The 23,298-nt window shown below is 42.5% G+C and overlaps 1 protein-coding gene across 1 annotated transcript in view; it reads right to left on the bottom strand.

Moving 5' to 3' along the window:
- LOC126337065 (protein takeout-like) overlaps positions 1-23,298 on the bottom strand; it is an 84,131-nt gene that overhangs the window by 30,813 nt on the left and 30,020 nt on the right. The window contains exons 2-4 of the mRNA XM_050001394.1: positions 14,483-14,575; positions 12,994-13,141; positions 6,656-6,789 (exon numbers count right to left, since the gene is read on the bottom strand). Of these exons, the coding sequence (XP_049857351.1) occupies positions 6,656-6,789; positions 12,994-13,141; positions 14,483-14,575 (375 nt within the window). The remainder of the gene's footprint in view (positions 1-6,655; positions 6,790-12,993; positions 13,142-14,482; positions 14,576-23,298) is intronic.

Raw genomic sequence — 23,298 nt, 5'->3', positions numbered from 1 at the left:
ACTAGCCCTCGTCTTTTACCTGCTTGATCCTCTGCTGCCTTCACTACTTCATCCCTCAGAGCTACCCATTCTTGTTCTACTGTATTTCTTTCCCCCATTCCTGTCAGTTGTTCCCTTATGCTCTCCCTGAAACTCTGTACAACCTCTGGTTTAGTCAGTTTATCCAGGTCTCATCTCCTTAAATTCCCACCTTTTTGCAATTTCTTCAGTTTTAATCTACAGTTCATAACCAATAGATTGTGGTCAGAGTCCACATCTGCCCCTGGAAATGTCTTACAATTTGAAACCTGGTTCGTAAATCTCTGTTTTATCATGATATAATCTATCTGATACCTTATAGTATCTCCAGGATTCTTTCATGTATACAACTTTCTTTTATGATTCTTGAACCAAGTGTTAGCTATGATTAACTTTTGCTCTGCGCAAAATTCTATCAGATGGCTTCCTCTTTCATTTCTTAACCCCAATCCATATTCACCTACTATGTTTCTTTCTCTCCCTTTTCCTACACTCGAATTCCAGTCACCCATGACTATTAAATTTTCGTCTCCCTTCACTACCTGAATAATTTCTTTTATCTCATCATACATTTCATCAATTTCTTCATCCTCTGCAGAGCTAGTTGGCATATGAACTTGTACTACTGTAGTAGGCATGGGCTTCGTGTCTATCTTGGCCACAATAATGCGTTCACTATGCTGTTTGTAGTAGCTTACCCGCACTCCTATTTATTTATTCATTGTTAAACCTACTCCTGCATTACCTCTATTAGATTTTGTATTTATAACACTGTATTAACCTGACCAAAAGTCTTGTTCCTCCTGCAACCGAACTTCACTAATTCCCACTATATCTAACTTTAACCTATCCATTTCCCTTTTTAAATTTTCTAACCTACCTGCCCGATTATGGGATCTGACATTGTTCGTTCCGATCCGTAGAACGCCAGTTTTCTTTCTCCTGATAACAAGGTGAATCAGAAGGAAAGGTACACACTTTGAGGGGTGTTAGTATTAGTGGTTCTAAACAAGAACTTCAAATGGACATGTGCCCCATTCCGAATTGTTTCCCAGAGAGTTCACAATTAAACCTTGCAAAACCAGTGAGGAGTGGCGTACTTATTCTCAACTTTTGAAAATGTAATCTAGTCAGATATTTTATATTTTAAAATTTCTAAAAGTATTTATTGTTTTTCATGAATTTTTGACAAGATTTCATACATTTTTTTAATTTTTCAGTTTAACTTAACCCAGAAGTTTGAGTCTTAGTAGCAGATTTCACCGTCCCTAATATCTTCCCCGTTCAAGATCTTACCTACATAACAGTAAGTCTTTTGAAAAGTATGTTGCGAGTAAAAATCAACTGCAATTCACAAAATATGTATTTTTTAAATTTATTTTACGTTAGGCATGAAGTCTACATCTACATCATATACATGATTACTCTGCTATTCACAATAAAGTGCCTGGCGGAGGGTTCACTGAACCACCTACAAGCTGTCTCTCTATCGTTCCACTTTCGAAAGGCGAGCGGGAAAAACGGGCACTTAAATTTTTCTGTGCGAGCCCTGATTTCTCTTATTTTATCGTCATAATCATTTCGTCCTATGTAGGTGCCTGACAACAGAACGTTTTCGCAATGAGAGGAAAAAACTGATGATTGAATTTTCATGAGAGGATCCCGGCGCAACGAAAAGCAGCTTTGTTTAACGATTGTCATTCCAATTCATGTATCAGGTCTGTGGCTCTCTCTCCCCTATTTCACAATAAATACAAAACGAGCTGCCCTTCTTTGAATCTTTAAATTTTTTCGATGTCAACCGTCAGTCGCACCTGATGCGGATCCCACACCGCACAGCGATACTCCAGAATAGGGCAGATAAACGTGGTGTAAGCAGTCTCTTTAGTAGACCTATTGCACCTAATGAATCGCAGTCTTTGGTTTCCTCTACGCACAACATTATCTACGTGAACATTCCAGTTTAGGTTATTTGTAATTCTAATCCCAAAGTATTTAGTTGAATTCACAATCTTCAGATTTGTGTGACTTATCGCGTAATCGAAATTTAGCGTATTTCTTTTAGTACTCATGTGAATAACTTCACACTTTTCTTTATTCAGAGTAATTGCCACTTTTCGCACCATAGAGATAACGTATGTAAATCATTTTAGAATTCCATTTGGTCATCTGATGACTTAACAAGACGGTAAATGACAGCAACATCTGCAAATAATATTAGAGGGCAAAATCTAAAAATATGGAATCAGTTTGACATCCCCTGTCGATAGCACTCATTACTTCATGAGTATAAAGAGCTAGTTGTGTTTCACAAGAACGATGATGTTTTCTGAATCCGTGCCGACTATGTGTCAATAAATCACTTTCTTCGAGGTACTTCATAATGTTCGAACACAGAATACATTCCAAAATCCTACTGCAAATCGAAGTTAGTGATATGGGCCTGTCATTCAGCGGATTACTCCTACTTCCCCTTTTGGGTATTGGTGTGACATGAGAAATTTTCCAGTCATTACGAACCGATCTTTCTATGAGCGAGCGGTTGTTTATAATTGCTAAATATGGAGATATTTTATCAGCGCACTCTGAAAGGAATCTAACTGGTATACAATATGGACGTGAAGCCTTCCCTTTGCTAAGTGATTTAAGCTGCTTTGCTACACCGAGGATATCTACTTCTATGTTTCTCACCTTGGCAGTTGTTCTTGGTTGGAATTCAGGAATATTTACTTCGTCTTCTTTGGTGAACGAGTTTCGGAAAACCATGTTTAATAACTCTGCTTTAGTGTTATTGTAATCCGTGACTTCACCTTTGTTATCGCGCAGTGACGGTATTGATTGCGTCTTGCCACCGATGTGCTTTATGTACTGCCAGAATCTCTTTGAGTTTCCTGCCAGATTCCGAAACAGAGTTTCGTTGTGGAAATTATTAAAAGCATCTCGCATTGAAGTAGGCGCTATATTTCGAACTTATGCAAAGCTTTACCAATCTTGGGGATTTTGCGTTCTTTTAAATTGCTCATGCTGTTTTCATTGCTTCTGCAACAACGATCTGACCCGTTTTGTGAACCATGGGGAATCAGTACCATCACTTATTAATTTATGTGGTATATATCTCTAAATTGCCGTCGACACTATCTCTTTGAAATCATTCCATATCGTTTCTACGCTTACGTGATCAGATCGGAAGGAGTGAAGATTGTCTCTTAAAAAGGCGTTAAGAGCGTTTTTATCAGCTTTTTTAAATAGATATACTTTGAGTTTCTTTTTGATGGTTGTAGGAGTTACGGTATTCCGCTTAGCAGCAACTGCCTTGTGGTCGCTAAACTCTGCATTCGTCATGATAGTCCCTATTTGTCCAGGATTATTTGTTGCTAAGAGATCAAGTATGCTTTCGCAAGCATTTACGCTTCGGGTGGACTCATGAACTAATTGTTCAAAATAATTTTCTGTGAAAGCATTCAGTACAATTTCGGATGGCGTTTTATGCCGGCCGCCGGCTTTAAACGTATAATTTTTTCAGCATATCGAGAGTAGATTGAAGTTACCACTGACTATAACTGTATGGGTGGGGTACCTATTTGAAATGAGACTCAAGTTTCCTTTGAACTGTTCAGCAACTATATCTTCTGAGTCGGGGGGGGGGGGGGGGGGGGGTTCGGTAAAACGATCCAATTAATAGTTTAGTTCGATTGCGAAGTATTACCCTCTACCCATACTATTTCGCAGGAACTATCTAGTTCAATGTCACTACAAGACAAAGTACTTCTGACAGCAATAAGTACTACACCACCAACTGTATTTAATCTGTCCTTTCCGAACACTGTTAGATTGTTTGAAAAAAAAATTTGGCTGGACTTATTTTCAGCTTTAGACAGCTTTCAGTGCCTATAACTATTCGAGATTCAGTGCTTTTTATTAGGGCCTGGAGCTCTGATTTTTTCCCAGTATAGCTACGACAATTTACAACTACAATACTGATCGTTCCTACAACTACCTTACTGTGTTTTACCCGTCTCCTTTTAGACGGATGCCCTTTCTGGAGTTTCTGCAGACCCTCTAAGATAAAAAAAACCGCCCAGTCCCTTCCACCCAGGGCCCGCTTCCCGTGCAGTCACTTCTTGTGTGTAGTGGACTCCTGACTTGTTAAGGGGAATCCGGAAACCCACCACCCTATGTCGCAAGTCAGGGAATTTGCAGCCTACACGGTCACAGAGCCGCCCGAGTCTCTGATTCAGACCCTCCACTCGGCTATGCACCAAAGGACGTCAGTCGGTTCTATCGACGATGTTGTAGATGGTGAGCTCCGGCTTAATTTCGCAAGCAAGACTGGCAGTCTTTGCCGTTTTCGCTAGCCGCCCGAAACCAGAGAGAATGTCCCCCGATCGAAAGCGACACATGCCATTGACACCGACATGCGCCACAACTTGCACTTGGCTGCACTCTGTAGTCTTCATGGCCTCCGGAAGCACCCTTTCCACATCCGGAATGAGTCCCCCCCCCCCCCCCCCCAGTATACTCAAAGAGTGTACACTGGCCTCCTTCCCCACCTTGGCAGCCATGTTCCTCAGTGGTTCCATAACGTTGGAACTCCCAACTATCAGCAAACCCACCCTCTGCAAATGCCCAGACCATACGGGCCGAAAAGCTTCCTCTGGAACAGGGTGGACGACTGCATCCGGCTTAGATACTTCGTCAGCCACAGATAATGCCCGAAACCTGTCCGTCAAACGGACCGGGGAAGCGGTACCATCTGCCTCTCCCATTCGACCATGGGTGAAGGGTCAACCTCAGTGCAGGCAGAACCGAGGGCGGCCACAGCAGTGGCCGATCGGGAGACACGTGGGATGTGCTCGGCCTCCCTACCATCCCCTCTTTCTACCCCCCCCCCCCCCCCCCCCCACAGCCTCAAGCTATGTGACAGGAGCCAACACAGCCTGAAGCTGTGAACGAAGGTTCACCAACACAGCTCGCATCTACAAACAACAATCACAGTTCCTATCCATTACCGAAGTTGCTCCGGTTTCAAGCTCGTAAAAATATGTAACAAACGGACAGTGTACTCGCCTCATTAGTAGCAGGAACTTGGCGGTATAATCGTTCATAGTCCATGTTATTTAAAGTGCATTGATATCGCTAAGAACGTGTTAAAAACATTTTCTGGTTCTAGACCCTACTCTCAGTTTCGCTTTAAAAAGTGTGCTGTTAACGTATATCAACAACAATTAGCGAATTTTGTTTTCTAAAGTGGGCACAAAGTACCCCCCCCCCCTTTCCCAGTCCCCCTTGTGGTAGTACTTGTTACGGAAAATATGTTGGTACTGAAGGCTTAATATCACTTTCTTACGTTTTACTTGAATAACTCGAAAAATGCATCCTCCAGTGAAAATGTGCCGTAATATTGAATTAAACAACCTTAAATCTCCTACAAAAAAAGTCCTGTTAATTTTTTCTCTGGAAATAATAGTTTTCCAGGAAAGAGCTTGAGAACATTGCAAATCTCTCGCGGCGCGGATGCGCAGTAGCTTAGGCAGTTTCTGTAGGCCAGTTTGAGGCAGTTTACTGACTTTATAGATCACACATATCCTGTGTAACATTGTTCGTTTCAAGTTCCTCAACACTACTGTGATGGATTGTATACAATGTCTGAATTATACAGAGAACAATTGACAATGTACATTATTTATGTTCATAATCACTAATACTATCACCCCTCAGCGTGTACATTTCCTCCTGACTCACGTGCCTGTAGTGATTATTGCCTGTGCTGAAAATGCTGTTTCCTTGCGTGTACTCCATGAGTTCCCTAATGTACCATCGTACATTCTTTTAGTTACCAGCAACATCTCTAATACCATAATATTTGAGTTCCTCTAGGAGAATTCTGCAAACTGCACTGTCGAGTGCATTTGACAAGTCACAAACGATACGAGATAGGAATTTTTTGTTGTTCAGAATTTGTGTTGTCTGGTTAGTTAATTGAAAAATAGCATATTCTCTGAAGAGATCCTTGTGAAATCCAAATTGAGGCTGACTGAGAACTTTATTTCGTGAGAGGTGTGTTACAGTTCTTGCATATATAGTTGTTTCAAGCGCCACGAGGAAACATAGATCAAATGAGTAGCTGCATTTCCTCTGTAGCGAGAGTGCCAACCAGTCGCCGATGTTTGTGTCATATGACTATCTCTACACCAATTTTAAAAAGATTCAGTCAATCTGATAACGGCGCCCCCCCCCCTCCCTACAAATTGGTAAGAATCGTTTGATGTGTTATATGTCAGAATGAAGCAAACATTTGTTCAGTTTTTAGTCTTATTTGCTGAACTCTTATAAACAGTGGTTAGCTTAATTATCAAATTGGTTTCAACCTGTCAACGGTTCCGATTTCAGAGTTCTTTGAAATTAATTACAAATTTTAAATTGAAAATATTTTCCTTATCTACTTTTTATTATTTTTATTAATTTATTAATTTAATTTAGCTTATATGGTAACGGACAAAACTATGCCACTAGTCCTTGAAATAAAGCGACAATCGCCCTAAGAGAAGGTAAAATTACTACGTTACAACTGCACCTGGTAAATTACAGAGAGCGAGAACACAGAAGCAGCTCTGCGAGGAGACATGGGTCAGCTTACCGAGCCTGAGGGTGGCGCGCCCGTTGCCGACGAGCGGCAGCAGCAAGATGTGGCCCTTGAGGTCGTAGTTGCCTTCCAGGCGCAGGTCCGGGATCTGCAGGCCGAACTCGAGGCGTTGCTGCTCCGTGTCCAGCCTGTAAACCACCGCCACACGTACATCAGTGACATCGACAAATAAGGCTTCGACGCTGGTTTGGGATTTACTTTTTTTAGACAGGAGGTCTGCAGTACACTCAACAATTGGTCTGCTAACTTTTACAGACGATGCATTGACTGCACAGAATCTCAGAGAAAAGGAATCTACAAGGATTAGGATTGTAGATTTTCTACACTGCGGCACACAATTAAAGGGTAACTTTTTCGAAACACCGTAATTGTCTCCCATTGCGACTCACAAGTTTTAAATTTGTCTTAAACCTGCATACAACCTGCTGTGTTGTTCGAACAAGGCACAGGCTGGGCAAAAGCGCCACAGGTGGAAATATTCGGTCTGGTGCCAGTGTGAATTCTACCATCGCCGCCGGCGGTGCTGACGATGGAGATATCGACTACAATCTGCCAATGACCGGACGACAACGGTCAGAAGCCCACTGGGAAGACAGAAGAGCTGCTCTCGCCCACTTGGTTAAAGATCATCGTTAAGGGCTGACTTAGACAGGAAACTTCATTTAATGAACTCTTAGAAGTGAACAGACAGTTGTTGTAAATTGCATTTGCTATTTCGGCTGTTGTGGCGGAGCGGTTCTAGGCGCTTCAGTCTGGAACTGCGCGACCGCTACGGCCGCAGGTTCGAATCTTGCCTCAGGCATGGATGTGTGTGATGTCCTTAGGTTAGTTCGGTTTAAGTAGTTCTACGTTCTAGGGGACTGATTACCTCAGATGTTAAGTCCCATAGTGCTCATTTGCTATGTACTGTGATGTTTACCTACGAATATTTGCACCTAGCCATTGAGGGCCAGCTTGTGTTATAGTACATGAAGTGTTGCAGACTTCATTATTCGACAAATCACAAAGATAAGTAAACCTTTTTATCTCTTTTTTGTGACTTTGTTACTAATTTGTGGGAGCTTTGTAGAACCTTTGTTCTCCTATCCCTGGGGGATAGCAGTGTAATAGCGTCAGGGAGAAATCGTCTTAGCAGCGTACTGCATCAGAAGTCGTTTCACGAAATCACAAACTCGGCGTACTGTAACAACAGTGGCGACTCGGCCTTCACAGTAATAGCGACGAGGCCTTTACAGAACTGGTGACGAGTCTTTACAAAGCAACCCACCTCTGCAACGGTGCAAAAGCTTGGCCCGCTGCGACGTCACTCTCGGGCTACGTGACGCTTCAAACAGAATGGTGTCGATACGTACGAAACAAAAGCCATAGTTCAGTTCAGGTGAGCAGTAAGGTAGGCTATTGATGTCACACTCGCACCATATTTCACTAAAATTCTGCTGAACGCCACGGTGGACGTGTCACAGCTACCTTAACCACATTGCAACCGTTCTTTCGATACTTTTGCAAGGGAGAACAGAAGCGCGACATCCAGCGTTGAAACCGCACAGTTTTCTTATGGATGGCCTAGGAAAAAAATTTCAGAGTCACCACCGTTCAGTACTGAGACGAAAAGGTCTCAGGGGGTGGCGTAAAGGGAGGCAATGAAACCACAGCTTCCCTTGGGACGATGACTCCCACACATTTCGCGGTCGAAAACGACAATTATCAGCGCGACATCGTCCTTGGACACATTTGACAACGCTGACACCCCCGGAGGCTCTACCCTTCCGCTACTGACATCATCAGCATGCAGTCACATCTTTGCTCTGGTATAGAGGGTGGAGCCACTAGGAACCGCTCAAAATCATTCGACGCAATTTTAACGTGATCCGAAGCAGCAAAGTTGATACTTATTCAGCCCTCTTATTTCGCACCCTCCTGAGGCATGTTGTCGGGGAGATGAAGAGAAGGGTGGGGAGGGGGGGGGGGTGGTTTATAGTGCGACAGTGCTGCATGCGTAAACAAAACCCCAAACGGGTCCTCTAAGACCTCCCCCTGCCCCCCCCCTCCCCTCCAACAATTCACCACACCCACCGTGACACCCGAGCACCTTTGTTCAGCACTTTAAAAATGTGCCTGTACAGAGACACGTGGTCATTGATCACTAGGCGTCGATGTGACAGGCAACGATTTCGACACACCTGAGTTACGTCGCTGAACTAGGGTCAGCTGGCCGCATGCTCAATCGCTACTGGAGTACACGTTATTCCTCGCCTTTTACCGTTACTGTTAATACATAGGGCCTATCGACAAAAAGTACAGCGCATTAGACTGTGTACGTAACTACGTCAACGTCGGACATTGCTTTATATTTCTGTAGCAATCGCTGATAAGAATTACGACATTCTTCGGTAAATGTGTGAGACACGATTCGCTTCCTGTCTTTTGTCATCACTTCTTCTTCGTTTACCTTCTTGCTTGCGGTAGAATTGCGTGTAAGCATCCGTATACTAGCTTATAACGAGTTCAGCTGTAGTAATTGTAATCTATACCTTTCTCTTTGTTTCACTGTCAAAGCAAAGTGCTAAACCTTATCAATAATTAGATTTATCTTATTCAGTGTAATTGAAATTGGAAGGAGAGCGATTTTGTGACGTATCGATTAGCGCACCAACTACGCACCATCAGAGGCAGATTTGCACACATCAGAGAAGTCGAACTTTTGCAGTCTAAATTTGCTTGACGAACTCCGCTTTACACTATTCCACATAATGCAAAATTATTTGTCGCATCACGTTTAATACAAACACGGTCCAGTGTCATCAAACACATCTGCTAGCCAACAAAGGTTGGGCGCTTGATTACCAGCACATCCGGTAAACGAAGCGACAAAATTTACCATTCTCAGTAGTAAGTTTAATGTATCAGCATTGCTTGATTCAACTCTGATTTATGTATTTCATTCCTGTGTTGGTCATTGTGACCCATACCGACTTTCAAATAAGCAATTTTAGTTTCTTCCATATCTTCTTATTGGGATCGGTTATAACTAATATTGGACCTCTCTATCGAATAGGCACGTCAAATTCTCGTTTAAATATCGTTTTGTTTGTAATCAGAACCAAACTGACGTTTTGCGTTGGCACTGGGCGTTGCATGAACCATGTTGTGAACAGTAAGTGCTCGGGGTGACTCCAGCTACACATTGCTAAAACTAATTGCAAATTCCTCAACTGCAGAAAAAATGAGCCTGACGACTGATAGGTGGGGCACCCGCCATATTTCCATACATGTTATAAAAATTGATTATATGTGTGTGTTTGTGTTTGGATGTTCCACATCTCTTCTAAATCAGTGGACCCATTCCAACTATACTTGATACACATATCCCTTATGTCGCCAACAATCGCTGTAGGAGTAAGAACCACCTATCTGTCATAGTTCTGGAGATAAGATGTCATAAACACTGAGATGTACGAAAAACTGCCTCATTGTGCACGGCGTTTAAATTTATTACTTCTTTTGCTACTAACTCCACTCGCAACATATTTTGCTGACCGTATCCACATATGCCGCTGAATGTACCTACACAAACACATCGCTGTACGACACATAGTTCAAGAGATATGACGCCATAAACAATTAGATGCATGAAAAAATACTGCATCATTCACGGAGTTTTAATACAGTTATTCTTCACAGCTGAGACACTGCTACAGTCGTTTCAGCTTACAGAAATCCCTGACACTTGGCAGCACTTTTGTCAGCAATGCGCAGACGGCTGCAGGCCATAACGACAGCCGTCTTTAGAGCTAATGGCTCTGAGCACTATGCGACTTAACTTCTGAGGTCATCAGTGGCCTAGAACTTAGAACTAATTAAACCTAACTAACCAAAGGACATCACCCACATCCATGCCCGAGGAAGGATTCGAACCTGCGACCGTAGCAGTCGCGCGGTTCCAGACTGTAGCGCCTACAACCGCAGGGCCACTCCGGGCGGCTCTTTAGAGCTATGAAGAGGTGTTGCCGTAAAGACATTTACAAAATCGCTTTGTAGCTCCTGGGCATGTAACTAGAAATACTGCTTGGAATCACGTTTGAGTTAAATAAACATTACAGAAAATTTGTATTTTGCACACTACGTTTCTTAATTTGGATATTGTACTTAAATGTTTGTATGTTAAGCATGTTTCTCTGTACCACTGTTCTATAATTTGAGAGGTGTTTACACAAATAAGTGGAAATGTTTCCGATTTATAATACATACAACACACCCATAGTTCATTTTTTTTGTTCTTCGGTTCGGAATTTGTCACCTAGTATGTACATGGTGTTTACGTAAGAGCAAGAATGTAACAGAACATAGAGGATGTCCCACTGAAAAATTTGAGGTTGGGAACCTGGAATCGGAGAAACCAGCTGGAGGAGATAATAGGAATAAAATCACATTACTGTGTGACTATTTATTTACATTAGATACAGTTAACTGCAAATACCATCATTGACGCATTGAACACACCATTTGTACTGTATGTTATAAAATGTGCTGAAACTGACGGCTATGAATCTAAATACAAGCATGATATCGGCGAACAGGATTCTGAAGCACCCTGAAAAATATCCTGGTGCCTTTCGAGTCACATCATAGGCAACCGCAATTCTGCCAACTAATTCCATCTCCATATCCACTGCGGACTCATACACAAGCGATTTTTGATATCCGGATTGAAAATAATCAAGGCGATTCACGTCACGCGACCTGGCTGGACATGGAATAGGACCTCCTCCTCTTCCAGTCCAGTGACCAGAAAGTATTGGCCGGTACTGCCCCATTGTATTGTACTGTACACCTCTGAATAGCAACAGTAATGAGTGGGTATGTCGTTGATTCATAGAACGTTCTGTTCCAGTACAATGTAAATACGATACAACAGAGCCACCTTGCGGACAAGTAAAGCAAACAAAACCTGCATCATGACTTCCTGCTAATCAGCCTCGTCTTCATTGTTTCCTTGCAGGAAATAAACAATGTGCATGTAAATAAACAGCACAGTACACGCAAACTTGCACGTATGTTAGTTTAAATGCTGGAAAACAGTAACGGAAGGCAAAATGGTAGAACAGTTCACTTACATATCTCCTTAAGCTGGCTTTTCCGAACCCAGGGCCGGCCGCTATGGCCGAGCGGCTCTAGGCGCTTCAGTCTTTAAAAGCGCTGCTGCCACAGTCGCAGGTTCGAATCCTGCCTGGGACATGGATGTGTGTGATGGCCTTATGTTAGTTAGGTTTAAGTAGTTCTAAGTCTAGGGGAGTGATGTTCTCAGAGCCATTTGAATAGCTTAGAGCCATTTGAACTTTGCACGACACAAAAGTTTATGCCTCGCCTGTGCCAGTCAACACTGACATTGGGCTGTTGATGACTAAAACATATTAGCTGGTCGGACAAGTTTCGTTTCATATTGTTTCAAGCGGATGGACGTGTACGGGCATGGAGACAACATCATGGATCCATGGACGGTGCATGTCAGGAGGAGACTGCTCAAGCTGGTGGAGGCTCTGTAATGATATGGGACCTGTGCAGCTGGGGTGATATGGGACCTCTGATTCGTCTAGATACGACTCCGACAGGTGACACGTACTTAAGCATCCTGTCTGATCACCTGAATCCAGTCATGTCCATTGTGCACTCCGGTGGAATTTGGGCAATTCCAGCAGGGGCAATGCGACACCCAACACGCCCAGAATTGCTACAGAGTGGCTCTAGGAACACTTTTCTCTGTTTAATTACAGTCCCTGGCCACCAAACTCCCCAGACATGAACATTATTGAGCATATCTAGGATGCCTTGCAACGTGCTGTTCAGAAGAGATCCCCACCCCCTCGTGATCTTACGGATTTATGGACAGCCCTTCAGGATTCATGGTGTCAATTCCCTCCACCACAACTTCAGATATTAGTCGAGTCCATGTCACGTTGTGTTGCGTCACTTCTGTGTGCTCGCGGGGACCCACGATATTAGGCATGTGTACCAGGTTCTTTGGCTCTTGTGTATGTGTGTGCCTTTCATCATCTGGCACCTAGGATATTAACACAAAATGAGTAAAGTCATCTATACATCCATCAGGGTTGGAAATACAGAGTGAAAGATACTTACACATGCTGTAGTAGACATACTGTAGTGACGTGGCTTTCATAGTGAAGAGAATAAACGTTTCGTTACTCTTCTCAGCTAGTGTACATCCAGAAACATGGAGGGATCAACATTAAGCTTTCATACTTTTATCCGAGGTCATCAAGGTGGCCGGCAGGCATGCACGCTGGAATCAGCGCGGCGGCGCGCGCAGCTCTCACCTGCCGAAGGTGGTGGTGGCGTTGGAGGGCCCCCGGACGACGATGTCGGAGAAGCTGCCCGAAATGAGCACTGCGCCCTGGCCCTTGCTCAGCGCCAGGCGCGGGATGCGTAGCGGCTCGTACGGCGCCACGCCAATCTCGGGAATGCCTGCCGACACCGTAACAAGCGGCCGTGCTTACTCGTCTATCGATCGGCATAGCAGTGCGAGGGCTGCCATCGTTCTGAAATTGAAGTCACGGCGAGTCACTGCTCTTCTCAGCGAGCTCGTTCCGGGGCGGTAATGATATCAGTAGCAGCCATCTTGTGATACACTTCCCCACTCTTCTTCTCGATTTCAACCACTCGATCAACTTCTGGCTCCTTATTCACCGTACACTATAGTTCGACGTATTCAAAGTTGTTTCGATGTGGCATACGAGGATCGTTCGAAAATCTTGCACACTGTGCATGGGCACATCTTCTGCGGCCTCCTGATCTTGCATCAAGCTACACTGGTGCTACTGTTCACTTCCTTATTTCTACGAATTATACAGTTATCACTACCGCCTGGTAGCAGCAACGGTTGAGCTTAGTTTCCGACACTACACAGAGTTGTCAGTCCTATGAGTATAAGGTCTTTCTCGGTCACACTATGTCATTATCTATTCTGCGCTACCCTAAAAAAGTGCTGAGGCCGTCTAGTTTCGACACCAGGTCCCTGAGTACCATTCCCTACAAATTGCTGCTTATAGTGGCTCGTACTTTTCATTTAGTCACTCAGACACACTGTACGACAGTAAAAGTTTAATTTGTAAGATTTTTATTCCTCACTTATCATTTTGGTGAAGAGGACAGCAATCCCTTCCATTTTTAGGAACATGATTCGAATTTAATGTTACTACTTAAATATTTAATATTAAGTAAATTGGATAATGGTACACCACGCAAGATAAACGTTTCGCCAGTCCTTTTGAAAAAGAAATGGCAACTGCAGAATATTTTATATCATAAAGAACACTATGTATAACTAAATGCTTGGAACAAACGTTTTGCCTACTTGGAAAATGGCCATTGTGCGTGTGAACCTTCTATCCTACATGACCTGCAGCCGAGAACTTTGTGTATAACCGAAATTACAAATATTTTTTACTTTACGAATCTATAGCTCTTGGTTACAGTATTTCATACTAAGAGGCGAGCCGAACATTGTCAGTTTCATATTAGCTACCAAGATGATGTGGTTGCGAAGAATGGGCCGCCTACAAACTCAACTAAGTTATGAACAGTTCAAAATTATAACATTTTATGGCGCGTTTTGGTTCAGTTATGTGAATAAATCTTTATAAGATTTTTAAACCCTAATTAAAAATTTTTCTTCATATTTTCACCACACCCAAATTTTATATGTCACATGTTACACGTAACCCAAATTGGCAGAAGTTCAGCCAATGTGTCTGTAGATTTCGTGTCAAACTAATATTAAGGTATTATTTTCTGACGTACACGTACCTTTTGCTAGATAAGGAAACATGTGCTGGAACAGTTCCCTGATGCAACCATTGGCATTAGGATCCTTCCGTGGACACGGGCGAATGTACTCGGCTGAAAAAAGAAGGTAAGCAAAGATTACTAAACAATTATTTCCAGGAATAAAATGAGATAAGGCATCTTCGACACTCCTAATGTTATTTATTGTAGTGTTCGATTCTCAGCCTTCTCGGCTGTGAAACGCACAGTACTTCACTGTAAGTTTGCCTCCTTGCTTTTTCTAGCAAAGAGACCGATGTGTAACTATGGAAGGCAGTTAGAGGAAAGAGCAGTCTTAAACAAAAATAGTCATGGGGACGGTATGGATAAAGGCATAAAGAAATCAGTAACAGAACTGTATTTCAGAAACCCAAAATAATTAAGGAGAGTCAAAAGTATTATATTTTTAATACTTGAAAAATAAATAAATAAGTAGCCTTCAAAGCTATTAACAGGAACCGATGACCTCCGCAGTTTGGTCCCATAGCAAGTTACAGCCTGCCAAAAGCTAAAAACCATAGAAAACATGAACACAAAGAGAAATTATCGTTTCTTCCGGGATAAACACGGCCAATGCAATTACCCATATTGATTATTGTAAATTATTTTCATGCGGAAGCTCAAACCCAATAACAGATTCAAGGGAATAGGCAAATTATACAGTTTTTCTACATACAAAATTCCCAAAGAATATAAATGTTGCATCGCCATAACTAATAAATAAGAATTAATTCAAAAAGATAGTTTTAGGAAAGATGCACAAAAGTGACAAGCGTGAGTTGTTTGCTTGAAAATAACTTTTCAAATATCAACAAAGGTACTGTCGCATACGCTACTGGACTAGCAACTCCACCAGGAAAATATATTTGTTTAGAGAAGTATGTAGCAGAGCCAACAATGGATGTAAAAAGTAGAAAAGCATTATTACATAAATTCGTTAAGAATTGTTTGCAAGCCTCTGAATTCGTATCTCTCTCCAATGCAATTTCAATAACAGGCTATTAAGATCAGATATGTGAAGTATACGAGAAAGAGGAATTAGCGTACTGATGGTTCGTACGCAGCTGCAAAACTGGACTTCAGAAAATGAGAATGTTTGCGACTTGGAAACGAGGGGAGCGAGGGCCAAATGCAGACAACAGTGTTGCTGCGATTCAAGAAGACATTTTTGGCAGCGATGACAGTTATTTTTCAGAAATTTTACAAATAGTTACCATTATAGTCATAAATATTCCAAAAATGAAAGAGTATAGAAAATAACTGGAAAACGCTCACTGAACTGTGTAATAAAGTCCATAGCTATTATATGAATTTAACCATATTTTTATTTTAATGGTCCTCAGTGTTTGAGTTACTGACCTAAGAGATAATACAATACTTTGTAGTACCGGTACTGGTAAGAGTTAAATCGTGAGATGTCCTCTGTCTTGAAGCAAATGATAGAACGCAGTCTGTTTCATTAGGATACTGTCATAAAGAAGTTGATACTCCCAAGAGTTTCCCGGCATCTTGCCGGGAGAGAGAGTGAGGTGTCCTTAACGACGTACATACTTTCTCCAGAAACCTTCCGCTGCGACACGCGCGTTTTCGTGCATTGTCCTTCCGCTCTCGCCACTCATTACACGCAGGCGTCCTGGCTGACCGCCGAAAGCGTGTGACAGTCTTCCCAGGCCCGACTGCGTAGAAAACTCAAGCAAACGCCTGTGTATCTCGGTCTGTGAGAGCCGCATTTCAAACGACATTAAGTTTGGTAATGGCAGAAGGAACACGACACTCTTCCATTACAGGCAGTCTAAAACTGTTTGGTTGATTTTTTCCCTATATAAAAGCTCCATCTGAAACTATTCATATATAAATTGCATCCAGCGCTATGTATTTGTTGTTAATAATAACAAATTATCTTTATTGTAAGTGTCTTTAAAAATATCAATCCAAAAAAGACAAGTCCATAATTCTGATTTCACATGGCCATTGTATTTATGAACTCTGAAGGACTGTCTAGGGTTAAGCCAGAGAGTGCTTCATATCGAGACCGCAGGTATATGCACAAGTTTCTGTGTTGTTAGCCAGAAAGTGTAAATTATGCTCCTCATTGCCACGTTTTCGAATCAGAAATCAAAATGTGACTCTTCAGTACAAACGTATTTCACGTTATGGCTCCGATGTATCTCAGGCGAAAGTTTAACTGAAGGGAAAGTTCGCATTAGGCTATACAGTCACTCGTAGTAACGTCTTCGTGATGAAAATAGGTACACAAGAACTATGTGTATTAGAATCAGAATCAAAGTTAGAATTCATGGATAAGGTTACAATAATTTTTGTGTAGCTAGCTATCTCACAAAACGTAATGCGAAAAAATATTCTATAAGAATTATTCAATGATTTACTAAACGGTTTCTTACTTGTTATGACAATTTGGAAGATTATAATTATTTGTCTATAGTTTTATGAAACAAAAACTATGTGAATATTTCATACTGATGCTGAAATAGTCTTCCAGCGCAGTCGGCAGTACTGGGGATGATATGTTACATCTTATGAAATGGTCAATTCGAGCCGAAGTTATCCCAGACGAAATAACATTGGAGAAAACATCAGATTTCTGGTATCTTTCGGGGCAGTGTACATTTCATAATAAACATTAGAGGAACATAATGTAACATAGGATATCATTTACGGTTGCGGAAACAAAGTGACGAAAGACCCCCAGTAAAATTCCATGAATAATGAAATCTCCATTTTCTCGTGTGTCAAAGCTTCTATCCCCAAAATAAGGAGTTATTAGGCGATAATAAGGATACCTGCAACCCTCCGCCCTCACCACCAGCCCTCACACCCACCCCTAAGTCCCGATTCTTTAAAGAATATAACTCCTGTGTGCAAAACAGCTTTCAACGACTAATTTACAAATGAGCGATCGTGTTTAACATTTCAAATATATTTGAGGTTTTGTTTAAACTTTGTATGAAGTCTCTAAGTGCTCTCATGCACTAATACTTGATGAATATAGTCTGGGTAATTTGTGCGCCGTGAGTTACGCCGTCTCAAGACATTTACCGTTCCTAAACTTTAATACATGGTTTACTGAGTTAAACATTTTATCGTAAAATTAGACATTTTAAGGAGTAGATTATGACTGCATCTTGAATTTTTAAAGTCGGTCATTGATTACATGAAACACTGAAAGTCAAATGTTTGGTTGCCCCTGAGAGTATCTGTCACCGGATAATGGTTTTAGGTGTTTAATATTATAGATGACATTCCTGGTGAGAACAACGTTTGAAGCAGAGCAAACAGAAATCAATAACATTTACTTAGGCTCATAACTATGCAGGACACATTAATGTGACCGCCGTCTGTGTTCGACGTCCAAGTACAATAACCATTCACAGATGGCAGGTGACAGCACTAACAATGGAGAGTATTTTATTCATTTAGAATATGGCTAACACAGACATAACAAAAAATTAAATTACATATACATATGTACGTATTTCCACACAATGAACTTAAGTTTGTCTTTACAACTGAATATCCAGTCCTTCAATCCTGCGCACTGCATCTGGAGTTGCTAGCAGGAAATCCTCTTCGGCACCGTGATAGGCTCGAATCCTGCATTCACAGACAATGTGGTGAACAGTCGGGTATGGAGCCCCGCAGCCACGTACTGGATCAGGCAGCTTCTTCCACTTAAAGCGAGTATCCTTGCATCGGCCATGGCTGGTACGGATTCTGTTGAGAGTAGTCCAGGTCTTGCTTTGTAGGTCGAACCCACTTTGAAATCCTTAGCAACCATATCAGCAGCATCGCACAGAGTTGCTCACGTCCGTAGGTTTAACCTTAAAATACCCTACACGTGCCTCCTGGGTGGTGCTAATTAAGCAACACTGATTACAGGCAATGACATGTCAACTAATTAGCAGAATGGAGGGTATACAAAGCGTGTTCGAAAGATGCAGGAAACAGTGCAGCCGTTGTAGTAATGCGGGAACTGAGAGGTTTATCTGACGTCCAAATGGGCTTGATCATTGTCTTTCGGCCCATGGATGGAAGAATTTTCGGAACGGCTAAGTTTGTAAACTGTTAGCGTGTCGCCGTGGTTAAGAGTATACCATGCATGACAAAAAGGCGCTATCGGAAACCGGCGCAGAGCCAAATGTGGTGTACGAACGGCCGTAGATGACAGGACTGAACTATGGCTGCGGAGATGTGTACAGGCGAACAGATGAGCAAATGTTGAGCAGCTGACGGCCCAAATGAACCAAGGGGCTACCAACAGTGCCAAAGACCGTTCAGCGAACGTTGCTGTTATGGGCCTCCGCAGAAAGCTCCTGGTTCATGCACCCACGCTGACTGCTGTTCATCGGCGACGAAGGGAGGAATTTGCACCCCAAAACCGCAACCGGACGTGCACTGTGTGGCGACACGTGGTCTTTTCAGACGAAATGCGTTTTATGTTCCATCTGATATATGGTTGCTGGCGTATACGTCATGAAACTTCTGAAAGTTAACATCCTGCCACAATCGTATGAAGGTTCCTGGCCGGAGACTATTCACTGGGAGATCTCGTCATTACGGAAGTCACAATGGACCCTTGGAGACGATGTCCACCCTCACATCATTTTTATTTTTCTTCACCGTGATGACATCTACGAGCAGGACAATTCAATGTGTCAACTCGCAGTAAAAATGTAAATGTCGTGTGACTAGGGCCTTTCGTCGGCTAGACCGTTCGCCTGCTGCAAGTCTTTCGATTTGACACCACTTCGGTGAGTTGCGCGTCGATGGGGATGAAATGATGATTAGGACAACACAACACCCAATACCTGAGCGGAGAAAATCTCCGACCCAGCCGGGAATCGAATCCGGGCCCTTAGGATTGACATTCTGTCACGCTGACCACTTTTTTTTCTTTTGCGGTTCTCCTTCCTCCCCTTCAACCCGTCCTTTACGCTCTCCAATTTTTGCACGCGCTTCTCCTGAATAACAAACTAAGTATGCCCATTCAGCTGCCTTTGTTGTCAATATGGCTTGAATAAAAATAAATGTAAATTGCGTTGCATTGAGAAGGCATTCACATTATTGTCATGGAAACGTAACTGCATCTATAACTTACTTTCTCCGTGCGTGGAAAAACGGAAAGTTTGCTTCAACTCATTGTTGCTGATAAGTAAAACTCTCTTCTTCAGAAAGGTAATGAATTAAAATAGGCTTCTGCTGCTTGATTTTACACATAAATACCATAAATATGTCTTCCTGTGAAAAGAAGGAAGGAAAGAAAGAAACTAAATAAAGGGTATACCCCAGTTTCATCACAGTATGGTACGCTTCCCGCAAGACAAAGTAATATATACATATAGGCTTAGCTGGTTTATATTGATGATCTTCTCTGATTACTTGCTGTTGGAAGTCATCCTCCTGCTACGTGAATTTCAACCTTGTACCACAAAGCATTCGTCTAATATACGAAATGAATGGGTGGATAATGTAAATTACGCACTTCTATTGGTTACAGTATTGTTTTATTAAAAAAAATTTGCGTAGTTTGCTTCGTATTTTTTATTACACATCAACTTGTGGTGCTCAGGTATACCCAGAAGTCCTCCCTATTGCTTGATTCTTTTGTTAAGATGTAATAAATCGTTTGGCCTTTCAACCAGTTGATTGCGTTTAGTTTTGTTTTAGGGTAAGGTATACTGTCAGAGTTTAAAAATTTTGCAGGCGTAACGGCGTTTGGCGTAGTTCTGCTGATGCTCGCTATCTTTTGTCTTATGTAGAGCCATATGTCTTTTACCTCGTTACACAACAATCTATGCTCTTCGATATCTAGTATATTACATAATGTACACAGCGGTGACTCGGCCATTCGAATAGATTGAAGGTCAGAGTTCGTCGTAATTTTCCTGTTTACATCAAAGTACCAGGTCGATCTGACATACGTTGGCAGGTTCCGGCAGTGAATATTTTCCCATATTGCTTCCCAGTTATAACAAGGATACTTTTGTTTTACGTCGTTTCGGGGTTTGTCTTTCATCAAGTTATTGTAAAGTTCTTTCACTTTCATTATGTCTTTTTCAGGGATCCTTGCCTGTATGAAGCTGTATTCCACAAAAAAGTATTTCAAGTGGTATAGTCCGTTGGGTATGTGTAGGACATTTATATGTGCACTGATGTCAGCAGAAGCTATTTCATTTAACAAATGTGCACCAAGGGTGCAACGTGGTTCTTTCCACTGTTTGTATGTTGTAGGCTTGCGCTTTTTTGCTGATATCGGTGAGATTTAACCCACCACATTTCTTAGGGAGCATTAGAATGTCATATTTGACTTTGAAAATTCGCGGCTGACAAAATGTCCTACTGCAGGTGCGATACTCAGCTACCAGGGGCGGACAACCCGCAGTGTACGTGCATGGTTTGAAGAGCACAAGGATGAGTTTACCACACTGCCCTGGCTACCAAACTCCCCGGATTTGAACGCAATCGAGAATCCTAGCGCAGCTGGCCACGGCAGTGAGCCGGAATGGCTCCACATCCCTGTCGGTACCGCCCAGAACCTCACTGACGTTCTTCCTGCACGCCTCGCAGCGGCCGGTGCTGGAAAAGGCGATATATTCATACTTTTGACAGATGGTCACATTAATGTGACTGGAAAGTGTACATTGCGCAGGATCATATGAAGGTGGTAGAGCACACAATAGCGAATGCAGGAAGGTAGCTTGAAACAAGCCTTTCGCTACAGTTCGGCACGCAGAACTGACAACCGCAAGCCGAGAATTACTTATAGAGATTAGTACAAACTGTCCCAATCCACGCCCGGAACGTAAGAGCAGGACGAAGAGTCTACATAGAGCGTTAAAGTATAGGTTCGTGAATAAGGTTGCGTTGAGAAAAGGTAAGTGTTACAGGAAACGACACCCGAGTGCTGGCGCTGCTTCTCCTGCGTCGTTGTGGTAGCCCCGGTCGTTCAGCTAAAGGAGACGGGAACGTGTATCAAAACAAAGCGGACTGACTGGTGGCGAGCGCTAACGACAGGTGCGGAGAGCAGGTCAGGACTGAATAGGCGCGCCCGCAGCACGCCGTGGCGTAACGAGCGCGCAGGCGACTGCGGCCGCCTCGCCTGCAGTTACGCAACGCGGGTTTCTCCTTTCTCCGCGAAGCGACCACTTGCCGCTTTGGCTTACGCAACGGTGCAAATCCAGTGGCAGGCGCTGCTGATTTCATCTTACTTTCCCAAATGTCAATGTCATGTCTGGCAATGAGCTTTTTTCTGCTATCTACCTTCTTAACCAGATGGCAGTTATAAGAGTCGAGGGACACGAAAGGGAAGCAGTGGTTGGGAAGGGAGTGAGACAGGGTTGTAGTCTCTCCCCGATGTTACTCAATCTGTATATTCAGCAAGCAGTAAAGGAAACAAAAGAAAAATTTGGAGTAGGTATTAAAATCCATGGAGAAGAAATGAAAACTTTGAGGTTCGCCGATGACATCGTAATTCTGTCAGAGACAGCAAAGGACTTGGAAGAGCAGTTGAACGGAGTGGATAGTGTCTTGAAAGGAGGATATAAGATGAACATCAACAAAAGCAAAACGAGGATAATGGAATGTAGTCGAATTAAGTCGGGTGATGCTAAGGGAATTAGATTAGGAAATGTGACACTTAAAGAAGTAAAAGTGTTTTGCTATTTGGGGAGCAAAATAACTGATGATGGTCGAAGTAGAGAGGATATAAAATGTAGACTGGCAATGGCAAGGAAAGCGTTTCTGAAGAAGAGAAATTTGTTAACATCGAGTGTAGATTTAAGTGTCAGGAAGACATTTCTGAAAGTATTTGTATGGAGTGTAGCCATGAATGGAAGTGAAACATGGACGATAAATAGTTTGGACAAGAAGAGAATAGAAGCTTTCGAAATGTGGTGCTACAGAAGAACGCTGAAGATTAGATGGGTAGATCACATAACTAATGAGGAAGTATTGAATAGGATTGGGGAGAAGAGGAGTTTTTGGCACAACTTGACCAGAAGAAGGAATCGGTTGGTAGGACATGTTCGGAGGCATCAAGGGATCACCAATTTAGTATTGGAGGGCAGCGTGGAGGGTAAAAAATCGTAGAGGGAGACCAAGAGGTGAATACACTAAGCAGATTCAGAAGGATGTAGGTTGCAGTAGGTACTGGGAGATGAAGAAGCTTGCACAGGATAGAGTAGCATGGAGAGCTGCATCAAACCAGTCTCAGGATTGAAGACCACAACAACAACAACATCTTCTTTTATCTCTCGCTATACCATATAAAATTATAGTCTCCTGCTGCTGTTCTATCTATATGATCAGGCTAGGAACTACTGTAGGGATTTTGATACGTTTCGAATAGTTAAACGGATGCGCGAGGACGATTTGTGTACGAGATGTGATCAAAAAGTCCGCTTCAAAGTTATCCCCATCCTCATAAGATATAACTCACTTGTACCAGAGCTTTTTCGAATCTTGGAAGCACTTCTGGAACTCAATTTTCGTTATGGTGTTCAGCCTCTTTAGCAATTCTATCACATCAGTGATGGCAAAATGGCGTCCTTTCAAGGTTCTCTACAGCCTCGGGAACCGGAAGAAATTGCAGGGGGCCATGCCCGATGTATATGGTGGCTGAAGCAACATAATGGTTTTGTTTGTATCAAAAAAACCACGAACAAACATTGATGTGCGACCGGTAGCCATTATCGTAATGCAATTTTCACAAGTGGTATTGCCACAATTCTGGCCGTTTCCTTCGGACTGCGGCACGCAAACGGGGTACAACGTGCAGGTAG

Source organism: Schistocerca gregaria, chromosome 2 (genome assembly GCF_023897955.1).
Source record: "Schistocerca gregaria isolate iqSchGreg1 chromosome 2, iqSchGreg1.2, whole genome shotgun sequence".
Classification (NCBI taxonomy): Eukaryota; Metazoa; Arthropoda; class Insecta; order Orthoptera; family Acrididae; genus Schistocerca; species Schistocerca gregaria.
This window is presented reverse-complemented; position numbering and strand designations above follow the sequence as displayed.